This window comes from Felis catus, chromosome D4 (assembly GCF_018350175.1).
Source record: "Felis catus isolate Fca126 chromosome D4, F.catus_Fca126_mat1.0, whole genome shotgun sequence".
Taxonomy (NCBI): Eukaryota; Metazoa; Chordata; class Mammalia; order Carnivora; family Felidae; genus Felis; species Felis catus.
This window is the reverse complement of record NC_058380.1, coordinates 26,992,081-27,018,447: the sequence shown is the minus strand read 5'-3', so window position 1 is coordinate 27,018,447 and position 26,367 is coordinate 26,992,081. Positions and strand designations below refer to the sequence as shown.

Here is a 26,367-nt window from a genome sequence, read left to right as displayed (position 1 = left end):
TGAGCCGAAGTCGGACGCTCAACCGACTGAGCCGCCCAGGCGCCCCTAAAAAAACTTTTTTTTAATGTTTGTTTACTTTGGGGGGGAGGAGCGACAGAGAGAGACACAGAATCTGAGGCAGATCTCCAGGCTCCGAGCTGTCAGCCGGACAGCCTGCCAGAGCCCCACGTGGGGCTCAAACTCACGAATCGTGAGATCGTGACCTGAGCCGAAGTCGGACGCTGGACTGACTGAGCCACCCGGGCGCCCCTATCTTTTTCTTAGGGGTTTAAAACAACTCTTGGGGCTCCTGAGTGGCTCAGTTAAGTATCCGACTCTTGATATCAGCTCAGGTCATGATCTCACTGTTTGTGGGATGATAGGCCCACGTCAGGCTCTGAGCTAGCAACATGGAAACTGCTTGGGATTCTCTCTTTTTCTCTCTCTGCCCCTCCCCCACTTACACTCATGCTCTCTCTCAAAATAAATAAACTTTACAAAATTAATTTAAAAACTCTTTCTACATCAAGTATATTTATCAGAATTGGGTTGCGGAGGGCAGAAACCCAAATATAAGTGATCATGAGCAAAGGGGAAATTTTGGGCAAACGAAACTACAAGGCAGGAGGCACACTGTGGTGCCAATTTCAGGAACGATGGGCACCAGGAAATCAAATGGCACCAGGACCTTCTCTGTGTCTCTTTGTCTTACCTCTGTTTCTCTTCTGCACATTATCTTAATTCCTTAGTATCTTTATTTCCTTATTTCTTGTTATTACAAAAATGCTGCATGATTAGCTTGATTCATAATTTATATATTTGGCCAACAATTTTTACAGGAAAACGTTCAAGAAATGCAACTGTAGAGTCATTAAAAAAGAACATTTTGGGGGCACCTGGGTGTCTCAGTCACTTAAGCATCTGACTTCGGCTTAGGGCATGATCTCACAGTTTGTGAGTTCGAGCCCCGCGTCAGGCTCTGGGCTGATGGCTCAGAGCCTGGAGCCTGCTTCGGATTCTGTGTCTCCCTCTCTCTCTGCCCCTGCCCCGCTCACGCTCTGTCTCTGTCTCTCTCTCTCTTAAAAATAAACAGTAAAAGAAAAAGAACATTTTGAGTGTTAATGGATATTGCCAGATTGCCAAGAAGGCTGTATTCCCCCCAAATGTTCTGTAAGCTTGCCTTTTTCCCAAAAGCTCATCGACATGAAATAATTTTCATGTTTTTATCTTTTGCCATCCTGGAGTCTTAACTACGTTCTTAACCTACCTCTGTCTCAGTTCCCAGTTTGTAAGCTGGGGCTGATGATAATGGCATCTACTCATTTGTATGAATATCAATTACTTAATGTATAAAAGAACTCGGTGCAACATCTGGCCCGTTGTAAGCGCTCTGCACGTTTGCGATTCTTATTTTCCTTCACAATGTGTGTCTCCATGTCTATCATTCTTAATACTTTTTCAGTCACAATAAATTATTATGGGCCTTTTATTTAGCAAAGTGAAAACATTATACCGTTTATTATTTTGTTCTCTTTTCTTCTTTAGTAAAACCGAGTATGCATGTGTTGGTTCTTTACTATGTTTTATGATTATCGTGGTCTTTTTAATTAATTAACTAATTAATTTTTAAATTTACACCCAAGTTAGCTAACAAATAGTGCAACAGTGATTTCAGGGGATTAGAATTATCATCGTCTTATAGTATTAATGCCTTTGTTCTTTTTTTTTTTTTTTCATTTTATTCTGTCGTCTTATCCCTTCTTTGAGGCGTCTCTTTCACGGATCCCGTGTTTTATTTTCTTTCAGAGCACGAAGAATTTTTTTAACAGATTTTTTTTTTTATTAAGCTTTTTATTTATTTATTTATTTATTTATTTATTTTTTAATTTTTTTTAATGTTCATTTATTTTTGAGACAGAGAGAGACGGAGCATGAACGGGGGAGGGTCAGAGAGAGAGAGGGAGACACAGAATCCGAAACAGGCTCCAGGCTCTGAGCTGTCAGCACAGAGTCCAACACGGGGCTCGAACTCACAGACCGCAAGATCATGACCAGAGCTGAAGTCGGACGCCCAACCGACTGAGCCACCCAGGCGCCCCTTTATTAAGCTTTTTAATCCCAGGACAGTCATCATGCAGTGTTCTATTAATGTCAAGTATACATGTAGTGATTTGGCAATTCTATACATTACTCAGAACGTGGAGAATTTTGATTATAAAACTGTCTTGTTTCCTTGAGTAATACTTCTTCCATAAACTGTTTTAAAAATTATTTATTATGACAGGGGCACCTGGCTGACTCAGCCATTGGAGCACACGACTCTTGATCTTGAGGTTGTAAGGCGAAGCTTCACTCTCGGTGTAGAGATTACTTAAAAATAAAATCTTAAAAATGTAAGAATAAAAGAAAAATTATTTATTGTGGGGCATCTCGGTGGCTCAGTTGACTAAGAGTCTGACTAGTGATTTCAGCTCAGGTCATGACCCTCATTGGGCTCCTTGTTGATGGTGCAGGGCATGCTTGGGATTCTGTCTCTCTCTCTCTCTCTCTCTCTCTCTCTCTCTCTCTCTCTCTCTGCCCCTCCCCTTCTTACCCTTATCTCTCTATCTCAAAATAAATAAATAAACATTAAAAAATTAATTATTTATTGTGACAAGTTGCAAACAAAAATAGAATTGCAAAAAAGTGGAAATAAGAATATAATTTAAAAATTGCAAAAAAAAGTAGAATATAATGAATTTCAATGAAGCAGTTACACAGTCAATGGTTGGTTATCAACCATGATCCCTCATGTTTCACCATAGAATATCCTTAACCTAGATTTTGCTTGTTTTATACTTCTCCTCCAATGTGTTTTTCTCCTACTTGGTGACATCTATTTATCATACTGGATCCTTTCCACTGTCATTAATCATTCAATATTGACAGTTGTATCCAGCCCCACTGGTTGCCCCAAAACAGCGTGAATGGATTTTTCTTGGCTTTCTTCCCTTTTTCCTGGAAACTGTTCTTCTCCCCCTTAGGTAAGGTTTCCCTTGATGTCGAATATACATATGAAAATGTGCACAGATTATAAAGATGAAGCTCAATGAATTTCTAGAAGTTAAACACAAGTAGCATTCAGATCAAGTCAACAAAACGTTACCAGAGCTGTGGGAGTCTCATGTTCCAGCACTGACCCCTCCCAAGGTAAAAACTATCCTGACTCCTAACCTTGTAGATTAAGCTTGCTCATAGTTGAGTGTTATATACATCGTAACATCAAATATAGACTCTTTTGAAGATTGTTCTATTGTGTGAAAAAGCCCATCTTATCCTTTACACTTGGGATGGACATTGAGCTTTCTGGAGCCTTCATTCCCCTAGGGCCCTCCAGTTGTTTTCATCCTGTAACTGTTATGAACAGTGTTGCAGTGAATAACCTCGGTCGTGTTTCACTGCTATCTATGCAAATATATATATTTTTCCAAATGTAAGAATGTATAATACTTATGAGTGGGAATTCAAGTTCAGAGAGTAGATGCATTTGTAGTTCTCCCTTACAAGAAAGGTTGTCCTGCTGCTGACAGACTCTTTACTTCTGAAGTCCATTCATCCCTTGGCTGCCTGAAGTCCATCGACTGGTAGTTCTCTCAAGAAGGACCCACGGGAACAGTATTCCCTGAGTTCTTGCAAGATCAAAAACTTTCTCTTGAGGTTTTACTCTTTTGAATACAACTTGGATAACTGGAAAGATGCTTGGCTCAAACTTTGTTTCACTTTTTTGTCTTTTTGTCTGACTGTTGCTATGGATAAAACTAGACTTCTTGGGGTGCCTGGATGGCTCAGTCGTTTAAGTGTCTGACTTCGGCTGAGGTCATGATCTCACGGATCGTGAGTTCAAGCCCCACATTGGGCTCTCTGCTCTCAGCACAGAGCCCACTTCAGATATTGTGTCCCCGTCTCTCTTTGCCCCTTCCCTGCTTGTGTGTGCACTCTCTTGCTCTCTCTCTCAAAAATAAATAAACATTAAAAAGAAAGCTTGCGAAGCCCAAGAGTCAGTTGGGCTTCTGACTCTTGATTTTGGCTCAGGTCATGATCTCACAGTTTGTGGGTTCAAGCCCTGCATTGGGCTCTGTGCTGACAGTACAGAGCCTCCTTGGAATTCTCTCTCTCCCTCTTTCTCTCTGCCTCAAACCCACTCACTCTTGCTCTCTCTCTTTCCAAAATAAGTAAATAAAAATTAGAAAAACTCAGACTTCTTTTTTTTCCTGAAACTCAATTACTTTACCAGAACATGTCTTAGTGCTAGCCATTCTGATATTTTAAGATGTGGATTCAAATCTTCAATTCCAGGAAAATCTTTTTTTTTTTTTTGAGTTTATTTATTTTAGGAAAATCTTCCTGAATTAAAAAAAAATTTTTTTTAACATTTATTCATTTTTGAGAGTGAGAGAGACAGCGTGAGCAGGGGCGGGGCAGAGAGTGAGGGAGACACAGAACATGAAGCAGGCTCCAGGCTCCGAGCTGTCAGCACAGAGGCTCACACTGGGCTCGAACTCACGGACTGTGAGCTCATGACCTGAACTGAAGTCGAACACTTAACCGACTGAGCCACCCATGCCCCCCATGAATATTTTTCTATTCCATGATTTGGGGCTTTTCCCTTTGAGGTATCTAGTTAAATATTTTGTATCTCCATCGTCTATCTTTCAGATCTATCACTTTCTTTCCAAGTCATTTTTAATAGTTTTACTGATAAACAGTTCACATACCATTAAATTCTTCCCAAGTGCACAGTTCAATAATTTTAAGTATATTCAGAGAGTTGTGCAACCATCACACAATTAGTTTCAGAGCACTTTTATCACCCCACAAAGAAGCCCTGTATTGACCAGCAGTCACTCCCCATTCCTGCATGCCCCCCAGGCTTAGGCTACTTTCTACTAATCTACTTCCCGTCTGCGTGGATTGCCTATTTTGTTCATTTCATATGAATACACTCATCCAATATGTGACCTTTGCGTAATTTTTTCAAGGGTTATCATGTTGTAGCAGGTATCAGAACTTCATTCCTGGTCATAGCTGAACAGTGTTCTATTGTATGGAAGTACCACATTTGGTTTATCCATTCATTACATGATGGGCTTTTGGACTATTATGAGTAATGCCACTGTGAATACTCCTATATAAGTTTTTGTGTGGACTGTGTTTTTATTTCTCTTGGATACATACCTAGGAGTAAAACTCCTGGATCATATGGCTGCTCCTGTGTTTAACATTTTGAGGAACAGCCAAACTGATTTTCGAAATGACTGCACCATATTTTATTTCCACCAACAACGTACGATGGTTCTAATTTCTCTGAATCCTTGTCAACACTTGCTATTATCTGTTTTTATTACAGCCATCCTAGTGGGAATGAAAGATATCTTATTGTGGTTTAAATTTGCATTTTCCTGATATTTCATGATGTTGTGTACCTCATGTGTTTATCAGTCATGTGTTTATAGCCACGCAGCCACCCCTCTTGCCTGTTTTTTTTTTTAAGCTTTTTATATATTTTGAGAGAGAGACAGTGCAAGTGGGGGAGGGACAGAGAGAGAGAGAGAGAGAGAGAGAGAGAATCTCAAACAGGCTCTGCGCTGGCAGCACAGAGCCCAATGCGGGCCTTGAACCCACAAACTGTGAGATCATGACCTGAGCCGAAACCAAGAGTCAAATGCTCAACCGACTGAGCCACGCAGGTGGCCCCTTGCCCATTTTTAAATCCAGTTACCATAAGAGTCTTTGTATTGTTGTGTTGTAAGTGTTCTTGTGTTCCTGGACACGAGTCACTTGTCAGATATATGATTTACAATTTTTTTCTCCCATTCTGTGAGTTGTGTTTCCCCTTCCTTTAGGGTGTCTTTGGAAACACAGAAGATTTATTTATTTATTTATTTGCACAGAAGTTTTAACTGATGAAGTTCCAATTTATCTACTTTATTATTCTTATGCTTAAGCTTTTGGTGTTGTATCGAAGAAACCATTGCCTAACCTAAGATCATGAAAATTTACTCTTATGTTCTTACAGGGGTTTTATAGTTTTACCCCCTACGTTCAGGTCTGTGATCCATTTTATGTGAATTTCATTGTATGGATTGAGGTAAGAGTCCAACTTCATTCTTCTGCCTTTAGATATCCAATTGTCTCTCTACCATTTATTGAAAAGACTATTCTTGGGGCACCCAGGTGCCTTAGCAGGTAAGCATCTGACTCTTGATTTCAGCTCAAGCCATGATCTCACAGTTTATGAGATCCAGCCCCTCATCTGACTCCTTGCTGACAGCACGGAGCCTGCTTACAATTCTCTCTTTCCCTCTCCCGCTGCCTCTCCCCCATTCATGCTTGCTCTCTCTCTCTCTCTCTCTCTCTCTCTCTCTCTCTCTCTCTCTCTCTCAAAAAACAAAAAAACAAACACACAAACAAAAAAAAACCCAGAAGACTACTCTTCTTCCACTGAATTGTCTTGCCCACCTTATAAAAATCAATTGATTATACTAGTCTTCCAAAAAGAATTTTTAACTTTTTTTTCCTGTTTACATTTTACTTTTGTTTGCCACAATAGCTACTCAACATTGCACTTCTTTGAATTTCATCTTTTTTAAATTTTTTTTTCAACGTTTTTTATTTATTTTTGGGACAGAGAGAGACAGAGCATGAACGGGGGAGGGGCAGAGAGAGAGGGAAACACAGAATCGGAAACAGGCTCCAGGCTCCGAGCCATCAGCCCAGAGCCCGACGCGGGGCTCGAACTCACGGACCGCGAGATCGTGACCTGGCTGAAGTCGGACGCTTAACCGACTGCGCCACCCAGGCGCCCCTGAATTTCATCTTTAACTCTATTATCTATAAATTTTTATTTAGATTTATATAAAAGAGAAGGAATGCTGGATTGGCATCCTGGCTGATTAAATGAGAAGTCAGAGCAAGCACAGACTCAAGCAAGGATGCACAGAAGCACAGGAGATTGTTTCAGAAAAAAATGAATTGGGCCAGCTGGCTGAAATGGAGAAGACGTTATAGCCTTGCGGTGGCATAGAAATATGATTTTTAGATCATGGGAAAGTGTTAGAAGCAGATTGTGGTTAGTTTTGCAAGTCTGATCGGGAAGATATAAATCTTATCCTAAAAGTGAGTAGTAAAGAAGCAAATTAGAAAAAAAGGACTAATGAATGGTTGGATAAAGAGGTGACTTAGGATAGATTACAAAAATAACAACAACAATAACATAAGGGCTAAGAAATGAGCTAGAATAGTTCAGTTTGAAGTCAATCAGTCTTCTTAAAGTTTATTTTGAGAGAGAGAGAGAGAGAGAGAGAGAGAGAGACAGCATGGTCAGGGAGGGGCAGAGAGAGAGAGGGAGAGAGAGGATCCCAAGCAGGGTCCGTGCCATCAGCACAGAGTCTGATGTGGCGCTCGAACCCATGAACCATGAAATCATGACCTGAGCTGAAATCACAAGTCAGATGCTTAACCAACTGAGCCAGCCACACATCCCAGAAGTTAATCAGGCTTCTTATTAGAGTCATGGCAATGAATTTGGAAAGAATAGGTAAGATAGTTTTTAAGAATCAGTTTCAAAACAAAGGGGGTAGTTAAGAGTTGAGATGGATAAAAATGAGGACTGTGAAAACAACATTAGAATTGATTAAGAAGTCAGTATTGCCTTCAAGAATGCAATTTTGGGGGTGCCCGTGGGGCTCAGTCGGTTAAGCATCCAACTTCAGCTCAGGTCATAATCTCACAGTCTGTGAGTTCGAGCCCTGTGTCGGGCTCTGTGCTGACAGCTCAGAGCCTGAAGCCTGCTTCAGTATCTGTGTCTCCCTCTCTCTCTGCCCCTCCCCTGCTCATGCTCTGTTTCTCTCTGTCTCAAAAATAAATAAAAACATTAAAAAAATTAAAAATAAAATAAAATAAATAAAATAAAATAAAATAAAGGGCTACTCTAAGGTTTAGTCAATGGGGAATAGCCCAAAGTGAGAAGTATGTTAGTGAAGTCAGCATCAGAATGGATAAAAGCATCTTTGAGGGGCACCTGTGTGGCTCAGTCGGTTGGGCGTCCAACTTTGGCTCAGGTCATGATCTCACGGTTTGTGGGTTCGAGCCCCGTGTGGGGCTCTGTGCTGACAGCTCGGAGCCTGGAGTCTGTTTTGGATTCTGTGTCTCTCTCTCTCTGCCCCTCCCCCACTCACACTCTGTCTCTCTCTCTCCTTCAAAAAATAAATAAACGTTAAAAAAAATTAAAAACAAATAAATTTTTAAAAAGCATCTTTGAGCTAATGATCTGTTAATAGCATTCAACATGAGGGAGGTGTCCTCAATAGTAATTCTTCAAAGAGACACAGCAAGAAGCTAACCTGTCTTGTGTCCCGTTCCCTATTGTCAATCTCACAGTAATGAAATGGGTACAGATTTCTCAGATATTGCTTTGAATATATGTATGAAGCGTTGCAAGACGGGCAACTGATGTCGGAAATCATTTGTCTGCATCAGCAATTCGGATTAAAGTTCAGCCTGTGCGTGTAGTTGGGGCTCGAGCCAAGCCTTCTTTAAGGGGAGGAGAAGGGAGAAAAACGTAGTGTCCACCTGTCATGGGAAAAGGCAGTCCTCTCCCGGTGGGTGGCACCACCAGAAGACAGGTGGCTGCCTGGGAGACGCTGAGAGGTTTCAGATGAAGGAAGCTAGAGAAATATTTTCCTTTGCAAGAACTAACAAAAGTACAATCAAGTCTTATTTTAACTGGTGGTGATAGACATGTTTATGAAGCCACCATGCAAATGTAGGAAAGGGGGTCATCATGCTGCATTATATTGTCTTTTTTTGGTCATAGATATTGACATAGTGTACTCACTAGTGACTGTAATATATTTGGATATATGTATATATATTGTACATATATGTATTTGCATCTCTTTCTATTCTGGATTTTTCTTTCTTTTGCTTTTTTTAATGTTACTTTTGAGAGAGAGAGAGCGTGCATAAGCAGGGGAGGGGCGGGGGGGAACAGAGGATCCGAAGCAGGCTCTGTGCTGACAGCCGCAAGCCTGATGTGGGGCTCGACCTCATGAACCACGAGATCATGATCTGAGCAGAAGTCGATGCTCAACCAACTGAACCACCAGGTGCCCCCATTCTGGGTTTTCCTGCTTTGCCGGGAACAGAGGAAGAACCTAATTGTTGTTGCTTCATCCCAAACACTTTTGGTTCTTCTCTGATTCTCATCCCAGTTACTGCGGCTACTAGTCAGGATACAGTGGTTCCCAGGAAGGTATTTTCCCTCCTACATTCATTCCCTGATCTCCAACAGAGGTTTCACTGGAATAAATTAAATCAAGAATGTGAAGACTGTGGGGTTTATCTAGTATTTATTGCTGTGTAACAGTCCGCTCAAACCTTAGTGTCTTGAAATGACTATAATTCATTTTTAAATTTTCTAAAAATGTTTTTATTTATTTTTGAGACAAAGAGAGACAGAGCATGAGCAGGGGAGGGGCAGAGAGAGAGAGGGAGACACAGATTCTGAAGCAGGCTCCACGCTCTGAGCTGTCAGCACAGAGCCCGACGTGGGGCTCGAACTCACAGACTGTGAGATCATGACCTGAGCTGAAGTCGGATGCTTAACCGACTGTGCCACCCAGGAGCCCCTATAATTCATTTTTTAAAAAATTTTAATGTTTATTTATTTTGAGAGAGAGAGGGAGCACAAGTAAGGGAGGGACAGAGAGAGAGAGGGAGAGAGAGAATCCCAAGTAGGCTCTGTGCTGTCAGCACAGAGCCTGACATGGGGCTTGAACTCAAAAACTGTGAGATCATGACCTGAGAAGAAACCAAGAGTCAGGTCTTCACCGACTGAGCCACCCAGGTGCCCCTGTAATTCATTATTTGCCATAATTTTGGAGTTGGCCAGCTCAGCTGAGTGGCTGTTGTTCTTCATTTGGGATCATTTGGAGTCACTCATGCAGCTGTAGCCATCTGGAGGCTCGAATGGGGCTGGGTGATTCCAGATGGTCTCACTTACATGTCTAGTGGTTGGTTTTTGCATGGTGGCTCAGAATTCCAAGAGTGTGAAGCAGAGCTCCAAAGCTCAAGGCCTAGGCTCTGGCATTCACACAAAGCCACTTACACCACATGCTGTCGGTCAAAGACAAGCCCTCATGGTGTTGGTCAAACCCAAGCGTAAGGCCAGCCCACGGTCAAATGTGGGAGCAGGCTAGACTGCCACTTACTGATGAGACCAACTGTAAAGATTCTGTGCTGTTTCTTTCTTTCTTTTTTTTTTAAGAATTTATTTTTGAGCGACCTCTATACTCACCATGGGGCCCAAACTCAACCCTGAGATCAAGAGTCACACACTCTACTGACTGAGTCAGCTGAGCACCCATCTGTGGCCATTTAATCCCTCACAAAGGGATTAAACGCAAGTCCATCTGTAAAATGCATACTGGCATATCTGGCTCAAAGCAAATTATTTCAAAATGTTCATTGTTATTGTTATTTTATTATCATTATTATCATCATTGGCCTTTTCCTCTTGAATAAAAAGTACTCTTCCTGAGTAACGAATAAGTGAGATTTTCTTTGGATAAACTGAAATTGTTCAAATATGTAAGACAAAAATCTTAAACCACCCATATAGGATTCTTTGAATTAGTATGAAATGCCTGAGGATATATGTCATGTAAGAATTTGAGGTGTTTCAGAGAAAACATTTGATGGGCATGTGAGTAATTCGATAGTCCTAGAGGAAGAAGAAAACTTAAAATGGTATAAAATTTAAAAAGTAACCATAAGAGACTCTCAAATACAGAGGACAAACTTAGGGCCGCTGGAGGGGAAGTGGGTGGGGGGGTGGGCTGATTGGGTGACGGGCATTAAGGAGGCCACTGTTAGGAATGGGCGTTGGGTGTCATCCTACGTAAGAGATGAATCACTGTGTTCTACTCCTGAAACCAAGACTACACTGCATGTGAACTAACTTGCATGAAAAAAACCCAAAAGGGCCCCGCTTATGAAGTTTTAGAGACTGTAAAGGTGTTGCCCCCGCCAGTATACTTTGCTGGATGTTTGATCTTTCACTTTGTCTTCTCTTCTATCGCTTTGTCAGGAAGTTGGGAATAAAATCCCAGCACAATGCTCCTCACCGGGGCCACCGATCCAACTGAAGATGAGACGGCGGACAAGCCTCCCAGGTGTTCAGTACGTGCTTACAATTCTGTCATAATCTACACGGGAAATGTTACGTTCAAACATTGTCGGGGGGAAAATGTGGAGCTACTGAATACCGGTGACAAGCCTGGGGGCCACAGGGAATACAGACATTCCTCTTCACTGACGTACGCTCTTTTGTCCCAGTGAAAGGCAACACTTCCGTGGGCAGGCCAGTGTGAGAGCTAAGTTGTCTTCGTGATAATGGCAACCAACTGAAAATGCCACTCACCCACCTTAGCCCGCTCTGTATTTGTTGCTGTTGCACAGAAGTGCCTAGGACCGAAGGGGAGCCCTGCGCTGGGCTGACTGATCCAAATTTGGGCTCTCACTTTGGCCTTTTTGGCCTTCCAGCTGAGTGGCCTAAGAAGCTTCTTAGGGATAATGGAATGAAGAGGCAAGATGCTCTGGAAAATGATATTTTATTCCTCCAATACGGGATTTTAAATAAGAAACGTACTCCGAGGAATATTTTTGTCTTTGCCAACAACTACTGCCAAACACCCCACAGATGTAACTATTTGCTTTGGTAAAATATCTCCGTGAATTAGGACTTTTATAGTTTCCTTTGCACTGCATTCCAGAACATTCTGAGCCCTTCGGACACCAGGATGAAGCTTTGATATCCATACTATCTGGCTCTCTTTCTTCCTTAAGAGCAATGTAGCCTTCCTCAAAACAAAGGCTGCAACCCCCCACAGCTCTTTCTCTCCATTGCAGCTCACTGAATTTCACAGTGGAAAAACCTTATAGAGTTTAGAGTCTAAGTTTGATGGGCTCCTTTCATAATGGAGGGTTTCAGTGACATGTTCTTAATAATATGTCTTTCTGGAGGGGCGCCTGGGTGGCTCAGTCAGTTAAGCATCCGACTTCAGCTCAGGTCATGATCTCACAGTTCGTGGGTTCGAGCCCCGCGTCGGGCTCTGTGCTGACAGCTCAGAGCCTGGAACCTGCTTCAGATTCCATGTTTCCCTCTCTCTCCGCTCCTCTCCTGCTCACACTCTCTCTCTCTCAAAAATAAAATACGCATTAAAAAAAATTTTTTTTTTAAATATGTCTTTCTGGGAATGACTGAGAGATTTGACCCTTTGGTCTCGGTTCCACATTGCCATTCATTGTTAACTCGGGTCAGTGAGGCAGACATATCTTCCCTAAGATAGATGCTCCTGTTTTGTTTTATTTTTGTTTATTTCTTTATTTTGAGAGGTGGGAAGGGCAGAGAGAGGAGAGAGAGAGAAACCCAAGCAGGTTCCGCTCCACACTGTCAGCGCAGCGCCCAACTCGGGGCTTGATCTCAGGAACCGTGAGGTGATGACTTGAGCCGAAACCAAGAGCCACCCAGGCGCTCCAGTGCTTCTGTTTTCATGGTTGTTTGTTATCCTCTTTATTCTAGGGTTTATGGGTCCACCAGACAATTACATTTTCACTAATCTCATGACTTCCCACTCTTTGTCCTACAGCTGCCAGAATTTTATGCATTTCTTGAGAATTTTAATAAGGAGAGCAAGAAATCGAGTCTCCGAAAAACTCACGGTATTTCACCTAGTGAGGCACAGGAAATGCTTAGTCAAAACCTCAATGCCATGTCATTCACCAGTGGAGCTGATGTGAGGGATGAAGACCCCCGGCCCATTTTCACGTGCAAGGTGGTTAGAAAAGAAAAGGAGCAACCAGAATCGATGACCGAACTGCTATACCGAAGCTTGTTGACCAGCTCAACCTCTCCGGGGAAGGGACTCTCCAGATCCCAACAGAGGCTCTTGCGGAGTGGGATTCCTCCCCCTGCACACACTTTTCCTCATGAGATTCTCATCGATCACTCCAGCTCCTCGTCACTGTTCCCCACGCAGAAGACTCAGAGAATTAACATATTACACGGGCTGGGCATTTCCAGGATCATGCCAGAAAATTTCACCTTTGAGCACAAAATTGCTAAGTACTTCTTAGTTGATCCAGGTAATCTACATGGATGAGGATGTGTGAGATGAAATTCGTGGAAATCTGACTGCAATTTTGACTTAGGTTGCCGGAGCCAAAATAGTCAAATAGTGACCCCTGGGAACCTGGCAGTCACAGTGTCCACGACTGATGTGCTTGCCGCCTACAGCGCCAACGCGAGGTAGAGAACAGAGACTCGAACATTCCAGGGTCAAATCTCAGGTCCAGTCTCAAAAAGGAGTATAGATGCAGTCCTTACACTCACCTTTACAACACGAGCAGGTTAAGCTTGGCCTCTAAAGCACTCATAACTATTTTTTCTAGTTATGTGAACTTAACCAATTATTTACTGGAAGATGGCTTCTTTTTCTCAAGCATCTTGGCTTTAATGCAACTGAGAGCTTTTTTAGATACTTTTTCACGAACCTTTACCTCTTCTTTACTGTTACATTAACAAGAGGAAACTCCTCCCTTCATTTCTGATTCTTTAATAGGGAGGTATTCATAAAAGACCAAAGATTATTCAGAGAAAGTTGGAAATATATGGTGGCGAGTTTTAATGAGAAGGGAGTGTCTTATAAGGTCTCCATTTTCCTTAATTTGAGGGAGGTAACAATTTGTGAGTCTGTGTAGCTGTAAAAAAATGATAGATTAAATCAATGATATAAAATATTTGAACCTTTCTGAAGTAGGTTCTCGACTCAAGAGAAACCATCTGCACCGCAAATATTTTGACAACACCATTTTTGTATTAAAAGTCGTGGGAGAGACAGAGGAGCAAACTTAAAGGCACAGATTGATTAATTTGCTCGTATCTGTTCCAAGATACTGCAACAGTCTTTGCCGTAACTCCCCACACTGATGTCCTGACAGAGTCTAATGCAGGTTTCAGATTCCTTCGGTAGAGTCACACTTTGTGTGTTCTGGAGCCCAGGCAGAAGTAGAAATCGGGGCAATTATAGGAATGGCCTAGATAATCCACAGAAGTGCATAAGGTCAAGCCTTGGACCAGAGAGGAAAAGTCATGGAAAGTATTGGTAATCAGTAGATACTGCCAGAACTTATTGAAAAGTACTGAAGGCTTTGGATGCTTCATAGGATGTTTGTGGCTTTGCCACACCCACAGGAGACAAATTGTCCTCCCTTCCCTGGCTTCCTAACTTCTCCAGGTCTCTTGTGTGGCCTTCCAGACTCTGTGTTAGAGTTTCTTCTCTGTCTTCGTGACCTCGTTTCCTCAGATCCTTACGTAGGATTTCAGGCACACATCCTGTCTGTTCAAGGAACATGCATGAGGCCAGGTAGGCATCCATAGGAAGAATACCCAGTAATTTCTTAGGTTTAATTGGTATTGTAACAATTCATCTTTTACAATCCTATATTCCCCAGCATTACTATTATTTTATCAGCCAGCCAGTTGCTAAAGTATTCTCAGCCCAGGAGAACTTTAGGACTCCTGGTGTACCAAAGAATGTTATAGAACATATCCTTACTAGCCTCAAGCACTGGGGGAGGAAACGAGAGTGAGTGCTGCCATTTTCTTCTTCTATCACATCAGTTACTCTTGCTCAGGCTAAATCATGTGGGACCATGTAGGTTAAGAATGTGTTTGACAGAGAAAGCAAATGAAGATTATTTTTCTTGTACACATAGAAGTCTGGAGGCAGGCAGACAGTGTTGGGACAATGCTTTTTTATATTGTCAAGGACCCAGGCTCCACCACCTTTTCGTGTGTGGCTTTTGTCTTCATGGACAAAAGAGGTCTCCTTCACCTCCAGGTTCTATGGCCACATTCCAGGCAGGAAAAGGGGCTAAGACAAAGGACCATATTGGCTACTTCTGTCCTCTTTTAATAGAGAAGCAAAACTTCCTCAAACACTCCTCCTCCGGTGACTTCTCCCTACATCCCATTGGTCAGAATTGCATCCAACAGCCACCCCTTACTGCTGGGTGGTGACTAGAAATCTTAGCTTTTCACCCTCTATAGTCAGAGGGTGACCCTTTTCTATAGAAGAGGACCATAATGGGTATGGAATGAACCAACCTATAGTATCTGCCACGGATAACAACATAAAGCTCTGTGGTAATCAAAATAATCAACTCTGTGGCTTTCTCTTGTCAGATATCCCTTTCCTTCCTTCTATAACCAGATCTTCCGATGCCAGGCCTGCCAAGATCTTGTTAAACTCCCTGACAGTTGGTAACTGCCCTTAGGGAAGGACTGTTGACCCCCAGTGTTCACCACCAATAGCCTGCTCCAGTATCTATTCCGCTAGGGAAGGTATTAACTCAATAGTAAGAGAGAAATAGATCAGACTTCCTGCTTGTTTGCTGTACCATTATTCTCCTTGTATTACATTTACCATCTTGGCTCTTTGGCCTCTGGCTTTACACTCAAATCTCTGCCTTGGGCCTTGCTTTTTTTTTTTTTTTTTTTTCTCTCCTTTGAAGGGTGGTGGTGGTTTACAATTTATTTAGTCATTAAAAGATCTGTTCTTGGGGCACCTGGGTGGCTCAGTCAGTTAAGTGCCAGACTCTTGATTTCAGCTTAGGTCATGATCTCACGGTTCATGAGTTCAAACCCCACATCGGGCCCTGCGGTGACAGCACAGAGCCTGCTTAGGATTCTCTCTCCCTCGCTCTCTGTCCCTCCTCTCTCATGTTCTCTGTCTCTCCCTCAAAAATAAAATAAACATTTAAAAGATCCCTTCTTGAAGGGATTGTAACCACTAGTGATACCCCAAATTTGTAGATCCTGAAAAAGTAGGGGAAATAGCCAAATTCTAGCTAAGCCACTGCCATTTTATACCCAGGGCTTAAGCCAACATCTTGGAAGAAATGACACTAGCAATCTATGTACTTCTAACCAATCTTTGTCCCTGTATTAAGCCCTCATTAGGATCCTCCCTGTTGACCTCAGTGCTCTGTAGGGTCTCTCCATTTGTACATTATAATATCCAAGCACCAAATGAGAGCCCATCCACCTGCTATGGCCCTGCAGCATCCACTCCGGCCCAGTTAGCCAGACCCACCCAATTTCCTATTTGGAAGAAAGCTCTAGATCAGATGAACACTTTAGGTGACCTTTTAGTTTATAAAGCTCTAGAAACAGCTTTCCACCAGAAGGGAGAAGGAGACTCCAGTTCATCTAAGTTTCATTCTGTCCATAAAGCATCTCTGGGTAACTGAAGGTTAAGTCACTCCATCATGTAATTCTTTGAAAATGTGATTCTTTGCAGAAAAACAATTCATGGATCTAAGGGATCTGGAGTGGAGGTATTACAAGGGGATCGTGAAGTGCAAGCACGGTACTTCAGATTCATTCATAAATATAAAATACAACAGTGAGAAGAGATTTGTGGAGAGCCAGCAGATGCCTGGTGTTATTTCCCCCCCTCTAGTTTATAGGTCTTTAGTCATTTATCCTCAGGTTGATTATCCAAAAAGTACAACTTCCTCTTAAATAAAACATGTAGCTTATTAAAATATCTTGGATGTAGATTTTGCTTTTGACAGCGTTGAACTTATACATGAAAAGTAAAGAAGCAGAGGGGAGGAGCCATGTAACATAAGAACTGGATCCATACAATATTCATGGAAGGTCCAAAATCAAGCCATTAATACGGAGAAAAAAATTCGAATTGATCTGCTTGGGTAAGACCAGGTTTGGACTTGTGAAACCCATCTGGACCAAGGCTGAGGCAAATCTGGATCATGTGAAAGGTAAGGATACCGAGGAAGAAGAACTACCAAGTAAGAATACCTCTTTAAAAAGTAAGCACACGAAGAAGTATATTATCATAAAACTAGTTGGTAAATTTAACAAATGGAAGAATTAACCCCTGAGGATATAGAGATCAATCTGCGAACTTAACAATAATATGTTAACTGCTCAAAGACATGAGGAAGGAAGTAGCATATGAAATAAAAACAGGAAGATTTGAAAAAAACAATTTGGAAATCCTGAAAGTGAAAAATCTAATTATTGGAAGTAAAATAATAATTATAATGTCCCTCAATAAATTATCTCAGTGGTATACTGGATATATCTTAAGACAGAGGATTAGTGAGTTGAAAGATAGCACTGAGAATATCACAGTAAGAAAAAGGAAGAAATTACAAAATAAGTTAATGGGGCACCTGGGTGGCTCAGTTGGTTAAGCGTCTGACTTTGGTTCATGTCATAATCTCAGTTTGTGGGTTTGAGCCCTGCATCACGCTCTGTGCTGACAACTCAGAGCCTGGAGTCTGCTTTGGATTCTGTCTTTCTCTCTCTTTCTCTGCCCCTCCCCTGACCGCCCTCTCTCAAAAACAAATAAACATTAAAGAAAAAAAAGAAATAGGGGCGCCTGGGTGGCTCAGTCAGTTGAGCATCCGACTTTGGCTCAGGTCATGATCTCATGGTTCGTGAGTTCGAGCCCCGCTTGGGGCTCTATGCTGACAGCTCAGAGCCTGGAGCCTACTTCGGATTCTCTGTCCACCCCCCCGCTCTGCCACACCCCTGCTTGTATTCTGTCTCTCAAAAATGAATAAACATAAACAAATTTTTTTAAAGAAATAATGGTAAGCAAATAAATGATTAATAATATATGTGTATGTGTAGATATTAAAATGTATTTCTGGATTCTAGTTCCTAATATTTTATTTAGAAAATCTGCCTCCATTTAAGTCAAGTTAGTCTATGTTTTCCTATTTTGGCACTATTTTTTAAATGTTTATTTATTTTCATTTATTTTGAGAGAGAGCAAGTGAGCGAGGGTGCATGAGCAAGGGCAGAGAGGGAGAGAGAGAATCCCAAGCAGGGTCTATGCTGTCAGCACAGAGCCCAACACGGAGCTCAATCTCACGTACAGTGAGATCATGGCCTCAACTGAAACCAAGAATCGGACACTTGACTGGCTGAGCCACCCAGGCGCCCCTGGTACTATTTTTTTTTTTAATTGGATTTTACCTTCAGCATAATGAAAACCTTCAGCATGAGAAATGGGCATGAGGGAGGTTTCTGGGGTGCTCATAATATTCTGTTTTTTCATCTGTGTGCCCAGTTGTGTTGAGCATGCAAAAATCTCCCCAGCTATGCACTTCTGTCGACTTTTCTTCGTGCATGTTATAGTTAAAAAAATTCTTTAAAGTTACGTGACCTTCATAAAATGAGTTGGGGAGTTATCATTTTGTATGAGGCCATAGCTATTTAGATATTAGACATATTTATTCTTGGAGCACCTGGATGGCTCAGTTGGCTAAGCATCCGACTTGGCCTCAGGTCATGATCTCACGGTTCCTGAGTTCGAAGCTTGCATGGGGTGAGCTTAAGCCCCACTTTGGACTTTGTGATGACAGTGCAGAGCCTGTGTGGGATTCTCTCTCTCTCTCTCTCTCTCTCTCTCTCTCTCTCTCTGGCCCTCGTGGAATTCTCTCTCCCTCTCCCTCTGTCCCTTGCTCACTCATGCCCCCTCTCTCTCTCTTAAAAAAAAATACATACATACATAAAAGCTTTAAAAAAGAGAGAATATTTCCTCTTGGGGCACCTGGATGGCTCAGTCGGTTGGGTGTCCAACTCTTGATTTTGGCTCAGGTCATGATCTCGCAGTTATGGGATTGAGCCCCAAGTCAGGCTTCATGCTAGGTGTGTATCCTGCTTGGGATTTTCTCTCTCCTTCTCTCTGCCCCTTCTCCCTTCAAAATAAAGAAATCAGTAAACATTAAAAAATATATATTTATTCTTTAAAATCTAGCTAGAAATCAGCTATAAAACCATCTAGTCCTGACATCTTTCTTCCCATTTTTGCTATGAAAATGCTTAAACAGTCATAAAAATAAATAAAATTGTGTAATGAACCTGCACATCCTCATCACCTCAATTCAATATTTATTATGACTTTCCCACACTTAGTTAATCTATTCCTTTTGTTACTGGGTTTGCTGTGTCTGCTGAAATATTTTAAAGATTTTATTTTTCTAAGTAATCTCTACACCCAACGTGGGACTCAAACTTACAACCCCGAGATCAAGATTCACATGTTCTATGGACTGAGCCAACCAGGCACCCCTGCTGAAGTATTTTAAAGCAAATCTTAGGTTTCATGTCTAAGATATCATCCTTATATGCTTGAGTGTGTATCTCGGAAAAATATGCACGTTTTCTTTCATAACCCTGATACCATTATTATACCAAGAAGATTAACAGTAATTCCTTGGTACCATTTATTTATCCATATTTAAAATCCCCTTATTGTCTCAAAAGTTCCTTTTTCTAGTTGATTTGTTTAAATCAGGATCCAAGCAAGGTCTAAAGATTGCATTTGATTGTTTGGCCTCATAAAGTTCTTTTCACCTAGAGCAATTCTTCATTGTTTTTTCATCCAAGTGACTTACTGAGGAACTACGTCTATTGTCCTGTGGAAGTTCCCACAAATGAGATTTGGACCCTCATGGTGTCATTTAACTTCTCCCATTATCCATATTTCTTGTAAATTGGATGTTTGCTACAAGTTTAATTATTTTCAGGCTCAACTGTTTTTTGAAAGAATACTTTGTTAGGCGACGCTGTGTACTTCAGACAGCCTCACAACAAGGCAAACAATATCTGGTTGTTCCTGCTTTAGTGATTATGAGATTGAGTAGTGGATCCAGGTGGTGACCCCTCAACCTTTCACCTGATGGCTTCCATCCATTGACGATTACAGTTGGCATCCTCTAGGAGGGTTCCAGTGACCTCTGCCTCCCAGTAGTTACACCCTTGTGTAATTTCCTCCCAGGAGTCTAAGCGAGACTTACGATTTGCTTCTATGTATAGAATACAGCAAAGGTAACAGCATCTCCTTTCAAGATTAAGTTACGCAAAAACTGTGGCTTCTATTTTGTAAGTTACTAAAAATAGTCTATCTTGGTTCTACCTTGGTTCTCTCTTGGACTCCCTCTCTTGCTCTTACTTGCTACCTCATAGGGAAGCCAGCTGCCCTCTTCTGAGATGCCCTATGGAGAGGTCCCTGTGGAAGTAATTGATGTATCTCTGGTCAACAGCCGGCGAGGATCTGAGATCAGCCCACAGCCACATGAGTGAACCTGGGAGCAGACCTTCCCCCTGTCGAGCCTGGAGAAGGCAGCTGACTGCAACCCAGTGGGAGACCCTGAGCCAGGGGCACCCAGTTAAGCCAGGCCCAGACTCCAGATTTATTTTGTGTTTCAAAAATGAACGTTTACTTATTTTTGAGATAGAGGCAGAGAGAGGGGGACAGAGGACTCAACGCGGGCTCTGTGCTGACAGCAGAGAGCCCAACTTGGGGTTTGAACTCACAACCCAGGAGATCATGACCTGTGACGACACCAGACGCTCAATCTACCGAGCCACCCAGGTGCCCCAGTGACATGTTTGTTTTAAGCTGCTACATTTTGAGGTAATCTGTTATTAGCAATAGGTAACTACTAGAGTGATCTTCGCCTGGATTATTTTCACGAGGGTTTATTGACATAATTTTCTAATTCCGTTGTTAATTCCACATTTATTAATCAGAAATAATTTGTAAAGAAGACCTTTCCCTCATCAAGTCGGGCTATTTGAGTTACACTGAAGTACAGTCTGTACAAGAAAGGAAGTTTCCCTCGTTAGTGTCCAATTTTCCGACCTTAAGGTGTTATTCTTCTAGTTACTTCCAAAGGCCACCAACAAAGTGCTTCTCTCTCTCTCTTTTTGAGTAACATTGTGGACTCATTGGTGTTTGTTCTGTTTTTAATAAGCTTTTTAAAACTTATAGTGTCATACACAAAACCACAAGTTTGGTGAATTACAGCAAACTGAAAATGTCCACGGAACCACTGCAGATCATGAGCTAGAACACTGCCCACAAGCCCCTCGCCTGTCCTCCCCTAATCATTACTCCATCCCTCCCCTCCGAGGGTGACCAGCATGTACCTTAGATTCGTTTTGTCTATTTTTGCACTGTTTCATACAAATGTAAACATACATTTGTACATGTATACAATGGATTCTCTTGTACCTGGCTTCTTTCAGCATTATGTTTGTAAGATTCATCTATGTTCTGTATGTAGGAGTAGTCATTTTCATTGCTGTTCAGTATTCAACTGTATGAATGTAGCCTCACTTATTTATCCAGTCTGTTGATGAACATTTGGGCCATTTATTACAAATAATGCTATTGAGATACCAGTGGCAATTAAGCAAGGTTTGATTGCTAGAAAAGACTCACAGGACCCAAAGTCTGAATGCTTGTAAGTCTCCGAGTTATTATACTAAAAATATTTATGATGGCAAAGCATTAAAATAAGGATATGCATCACAGACAACAGCAGGGAGTCCAGAGGGACGAGACCCAGGCTCTAGTTGTCTTCCCTCTGTAAGGACCATACTCTTTTTCTCCAATCAGGAATCAATGTGTGCATGGAACATTTTCGAATCAGAGAGCATGAATTAGAGTCTCAATTACTTTTCACATTTTGTTGGCCAAGTAGGCATTTGCCTGTTCCATAACCAGCCTCTGATAGTCTCATCAAACCAGGTGAGAATCATCCATTTCATCAATAAACAATGTCGAAAAGTATACAAACCATCCCAAAGCTTCTTAGACCTATAGTTACAAAGCAACACTATGTATGAATCAGTAAGCTTCTCGCTTGGCCAAAGGACATTGCGATGCACCTGTAGCAGAACGGCTCAGGCTAATTCCAGGCCTGCTGGAATTAACCCTACAGCACTGTTGTTATGCAGTCATGTTCCTGTCTTTTGATACATGTGCACACACTCCTCTTGGGTGGAATTGTAGGTTACAGGGTCTGAAGATAGGTAACTTTAGTAGATAATGCAAAGCATTTTTCCAAAGTCCATTGGAGTTTAGAGTTCTACCAGCAGAGTATATGGATTCTCGGTACTCTCTAAGACTATATTGTTGTTCCTTTAAGTTTTAGTCATTCTGGTAGGTGTAGTGATATTTCATTGTATTTTTATTAGAATATCCCTGCTTACTTGTGAGGCGATCTCCCTTTTCATGTGTTTACCAGCCAGGTAGAACTACTCTTGTGCAATATGCTATTCAAATTTCATTCCTATTTTGCTATTGTGTTGCCCTTATTTTCCTAACTGATTTGTCAAAAATCCTTATTCTGATATGAATTCTTTGGTATATGTATTTCAAATACCTTCTCCGGTTCCGTACATTGTCTTTTAATTTTCTTAATGGTGTCCTTTGATAAACAAATTCTTAATTCTAATGTAGTATAATTTATCAGTCTTTTCCTTTGTGGCTAAAGCTCTGAGTGTTCTGTTTAAGAATTCTTCGCTGAGAATTCTTTACTGAGCCTGGGTGGCTTAGTCAGTGAAGCGTTCGACTTCAGCTCAGGTCACGATCTCATGGTTGGTGGGTTTGAGACCCACATTGGTCTCTGTGCTGACAGCTCAGAGCCTAGAGCCTGCTTTGGATTCTGTCTCTTTCTCTCTCTCAAAAATAAATAAAAACCTTAAAAAAATTAAAGAATTCTTTACTTTGGAGCACCTGGGTGGCTCAGTTGGTTGAGTGTCTGACCCTTGGTTTCAGCTCAGTTGTGATCTCACGGTTGATGAGATCACCTTTTCCAAAGTAAAAACTTCAGAATCAATCCCTGAATAATCTGTAGGCTTCCCTATTGAAAATGAAAGCCATGAAGTCACTCCTATTCAGGCAGGGAATAGATGAGTTTTCTTGGCACTGGATCTTAAAGATAAAATCATCTCTCTCACTAAGATCTCAGTTATATTTTGCCATTGCTGCCACTTGAACTTTTCCCATTTGTAATAAATTGCCTCCAAATTTAATGCATCATGAAATTGAGGACCTGTTGTGTGCCAGTTTTGTTTCTGATCTCCCTGTAAGTTGTATCTGTTTCTAAATGGTAATAAAATCAGCCTAAATCATATTTTAAAAAATAGGATTAGGGCCTGCAGAAATATATGGTGTTTCGTTAAAAGAGCATGTAATATAATCAGGATTCTGAAATAATTAAAATATAATCATCTGCAGAATTACTGTGGGAAAATTAATGCTTGAATGATACAATCATATGATGAAAACGAGCACAATAATTCTGAATTCATGTAGCTCTCTATTAAGAAATTATTAACGGGAAATGGACCAATTAAAAAGGAACTGTTCTTACCAGGTCCAGAAACAGAATAATTGAGTGACTGTCAAGTCTGAAAATAGAAATAGACATTGTGATATTAAGAAAGGGAATTATTATTTTTTAAGTGTTTATTCTGAGAGAAAGAGGGAGGGAGAGAGGCAGAGAGAGAGAGGGAGAGAGGCAAAGAGAGAAAGAGAGAGAGAGAGAGAGAGAATCCCAAGCAGGATCAATTTCCTGAACCGTGAGATCATGACCTGAGCCAAAATCAAGAGTCAACACTCAACCGACTGAGATACCCAGTTGCCCCGGAAGGGAATTATTTTTCATGTCGCCAGAGGCATAGGGTGATAATAAACCAGATCCTTCGGTGACACTAATCAAAGCATTTGGGATACGCATGAATAGAAGGAAGAAAGGAAAATAAGCAAAACCTATCATGCTGAGCTAAGCCTCAAATCGAGACAGAGCCACCCTGTACCTTCAGGTTTAGATTTAGGATATAATGTTTATTTAGATGCCCCCTTCTTGCCCAAATAATACCTAGGCACTTACTTACTGATTGACTGATTGATAAACTTTATTTTTAAGAAATTTCTATACCCAACCTGGGGCTTGAACTCACAACCCCAAAATCGAGGGTTGTGTGCTCCTGTGTGCTCCACCGACTGAACCAGCTGGTCGCCCCTGCCTAGACACTTAATTTAGCCCCAGTTGACAGCATGCCCTTTTCTGATGCACTTTTGTGGTCTCTGAGCTGTAGAGAGGCTGATGATTATTTGTTCAGAGTTCTACCATTTATAAAGCATAATCTCAATTTCCTCTCTCACCTAAGGCTATTCAGACAGCATTATTGTTTATTCAAACAAATACACTAAGGGATGAACATAATATGTTAGTCACTTATATTTTCCACTCACCACCTAGTGACTCTTCTCAGAGCAAAAAAAAAAAAAAAAAAAGAAAAAGAAAAAGAAAAAACGTACTCCAAGTTGAATTTTTGACTTCAATAAGCAGAGAAACATCTGATAGATGGTTTCACCTTACAAAGAAAGGAAGAAATTTAATTCTACAATACCAAATATTCCATGAAATTCAAAAAGTCTATTTTCTTTTTTGTTGCTTTTAAAAATGTTTTATTTTTGAGAGAGAGAGAGAGAGAGAGAGAGAGAGAGAGAGAGAGAGAGAGAATCTGAAGCAGGCTCTAGGCTCTGAGCTGTCAGCACAGATGCAGGGCTCGAACCCACAAACTGTGAGATCATGCTCTGAGCCAAAGTCAGATGCTTAACCGACTGAGCCACCCAGGTGCCCCTCATTTTTTTTTTTAATATTATACAGTCGAAAGCACTAGAAGTGGAAGCATAACTTAACAGCTTTCTGGAGGCCAAGTTTGCAACAAGTGTGGAAGTCTGTCACAATGCACATACTCAGAAGATGTCTCTCCAGCAGTATGAAAATACGCGTGTAAGCACAAGAGATTGGTTCAATACGCACACACACATTACGTGGAGAAGTACACAGCTCCAAAAAAGAATGGGGAAGATCTCTATGTACTGATATGTCGTGATTTCTCGGAGATACTGTTAACGGAGAAAAGCAAAGTGCAAAAGAGCATATGTGGAAAGCGACATTCTGCTTAAGGAGGAAAATAAGAAAACATAACATATCTGCTTATTTCGAAAAAGGAAACATAGAGGATCAACCTGGAAACAATGAAGTTGATTGCCGACAAGGGGTGAGGAGGTACAGGATTAAAGGGAGAGGGGAGAGAATGGCATTTTCCATATAAAAGGGCATTTAGTTCTGGCTTTTGGAAACATGTAAGTCATCACGTGAGCAAAAAAGGGCAAAATGCTCTGAGTCATTATTTTACCCCTCCCCCTTGCCCCTCCCTCCTCCTCGTCCCCCCCCCCCCCCCCCCGGCCTTGCTCCCAACTCCCCCAGGGCTGAGCACAGAATCTGGCTGGAATGTTTGACAGTTGAATAGAATAGGAATCAGACCTCCTGACATCCACCTTGCTGTCCGGACTCTTCAGAACTGGAAAGAACCATACAGATGTGGCCCAACCCTCGTCTCTTAACAGATGAGAAACCCAAACCCAGCAGGGTAAGCAAAGTCAAGGGTCAAAACTGGTACTTCTGCATCCAAGGTCCAACACTTTTTTTTTTCCCCCTGCAACTATGCCGCCTCTAACTTGAGTTGAACAAAATGTGCTTTGTGTACCTCAATAAATGTTTACTGATTATTATTTTCAATCTCTTATTAAACAATAACTGATGAACATTCTTGTTCTTCTCTTCTCTTTTCTTTTCCTCCTTTCTTTTTCTCTTTCATCCTTATGATCACTTTGACCCCAAAAGGATTTTAGAGGGGCGCCTGGGTGGCGCAGTCGGTTAAGCGTCCGACTTCAGCCAGGTCACGATCTCGCGGTCCGTGAGTTCGAGCTCCGCGTCAGGCTCTGGGCTGATGGCCCAGAGCCTGGAGCCTGTTTCTGATTCTGTGTCTCCCTCTCTCTCTGCCCCTCGCCCGTTCATGCTCTGTCTCTCTCTGTCCCAAAAATAAATAAACGTTGAAAAAAAAATTTTTTTTAAATAAAAAAAAAAAAGGATTTTAGACCGAAACACTACTACCACGAGAGGCATTCTAATGGATGCTGGGATGCAAAGTGCAGGTCCCCTGTCCTCAGCGGGGACAGCTGGACACAAACAGGTGCAGAGGTGTAAATGTGTTATGCCCAGAATTCGTGATCCCCAAAGACCACTAGAGAGTCGAGTCTGATGCAAAAGCAAAAGAGCCTTTATTCGAGCTACCTCGAGCTCAATCCCCTACCTGCACGGATGCAGCGGTGAGATACAGGGGAGAGAGAGCAAGTTTCAAAAGGACAAAGGTTTTATTGGGGCCTAGGGGCAGTTGATGAGGTAATGGCTGTGGCCTCAGCCAATTGGCTGGGGGAAGGGTCGGAGTCCTGTCACGCAGGTCGCTGGGCTGTTTTGATCAGGAAGTTTGAACGGGTGAGCGGGAGGTTACTCAAGGGGAGGAGGCGAGGTCTGAGGTTTCTGCGATTTTCCCGGAAAAGGGGTCATGTTGGGGACATAGTCACTCAAGGTGGAGGA

At 41.7% G+C, this 26,367-nt stretch overlaps 1 protein-coding gene and 1 long non-coding RNA gene across 9 annotated transcripts in view; both read left to right on the top strand.

The window, feature by feature from the left end:
* Positions 1-16,631, top strand: part of CD4H9orf153 (chromosome D4 C9orf153 homolog) — a 28,937-nt gene extending 12,306 nt beyond the window's left edge. For 2 of the 8 annotated variants that reach the window (XM_019815830.3, XM_045043503.1), the window contains exons 3-6: positions 3,003-3,168; positions 11,108-11,199; positions 12,669-13,164; positions 16,383-16,631. In XM_019815830.3, the coding sequence (XP_019671389.1) occupies positions 11,134-11,199; positions 12,669-13,164; positions 16,383-16,606 (786 nt within the window). In that variant the 5' untranslated portion in view covers positions 3,003-3,168; positions 11,108-11,133 and the 3' untranslated portion in view covers positions 16,607-16,631. Of the gene's footprint in view, positions 1-3,002; positions 3,169-6,914; positions 7,135-11,107; positions 11,200-12,668; positions 13,165-16,382 lie in introns of those variants that run through there. The other 6 variants (XM_045043505.1, XM_045043504.1, XM_019815829.3 and 3 more) reach the window with 4 other exon arrangements.
* Positions 16,632-24,503: 7,872 nt separating this feature from the next.
* On the top strand, positions 24,504-25,535 carry LOC123381730. Its single transcript, XR_006589084.1, has 2 exons — positions 24,504-24,996; positions 25,198-25,535. It is a non-coding gene; the product is annotated as an uncharacterized LOC123381730 (long non-coding RNA).
* The last annotated feature ends 832 nt before the right edge of the window (positions 25,536-26,367 follow it).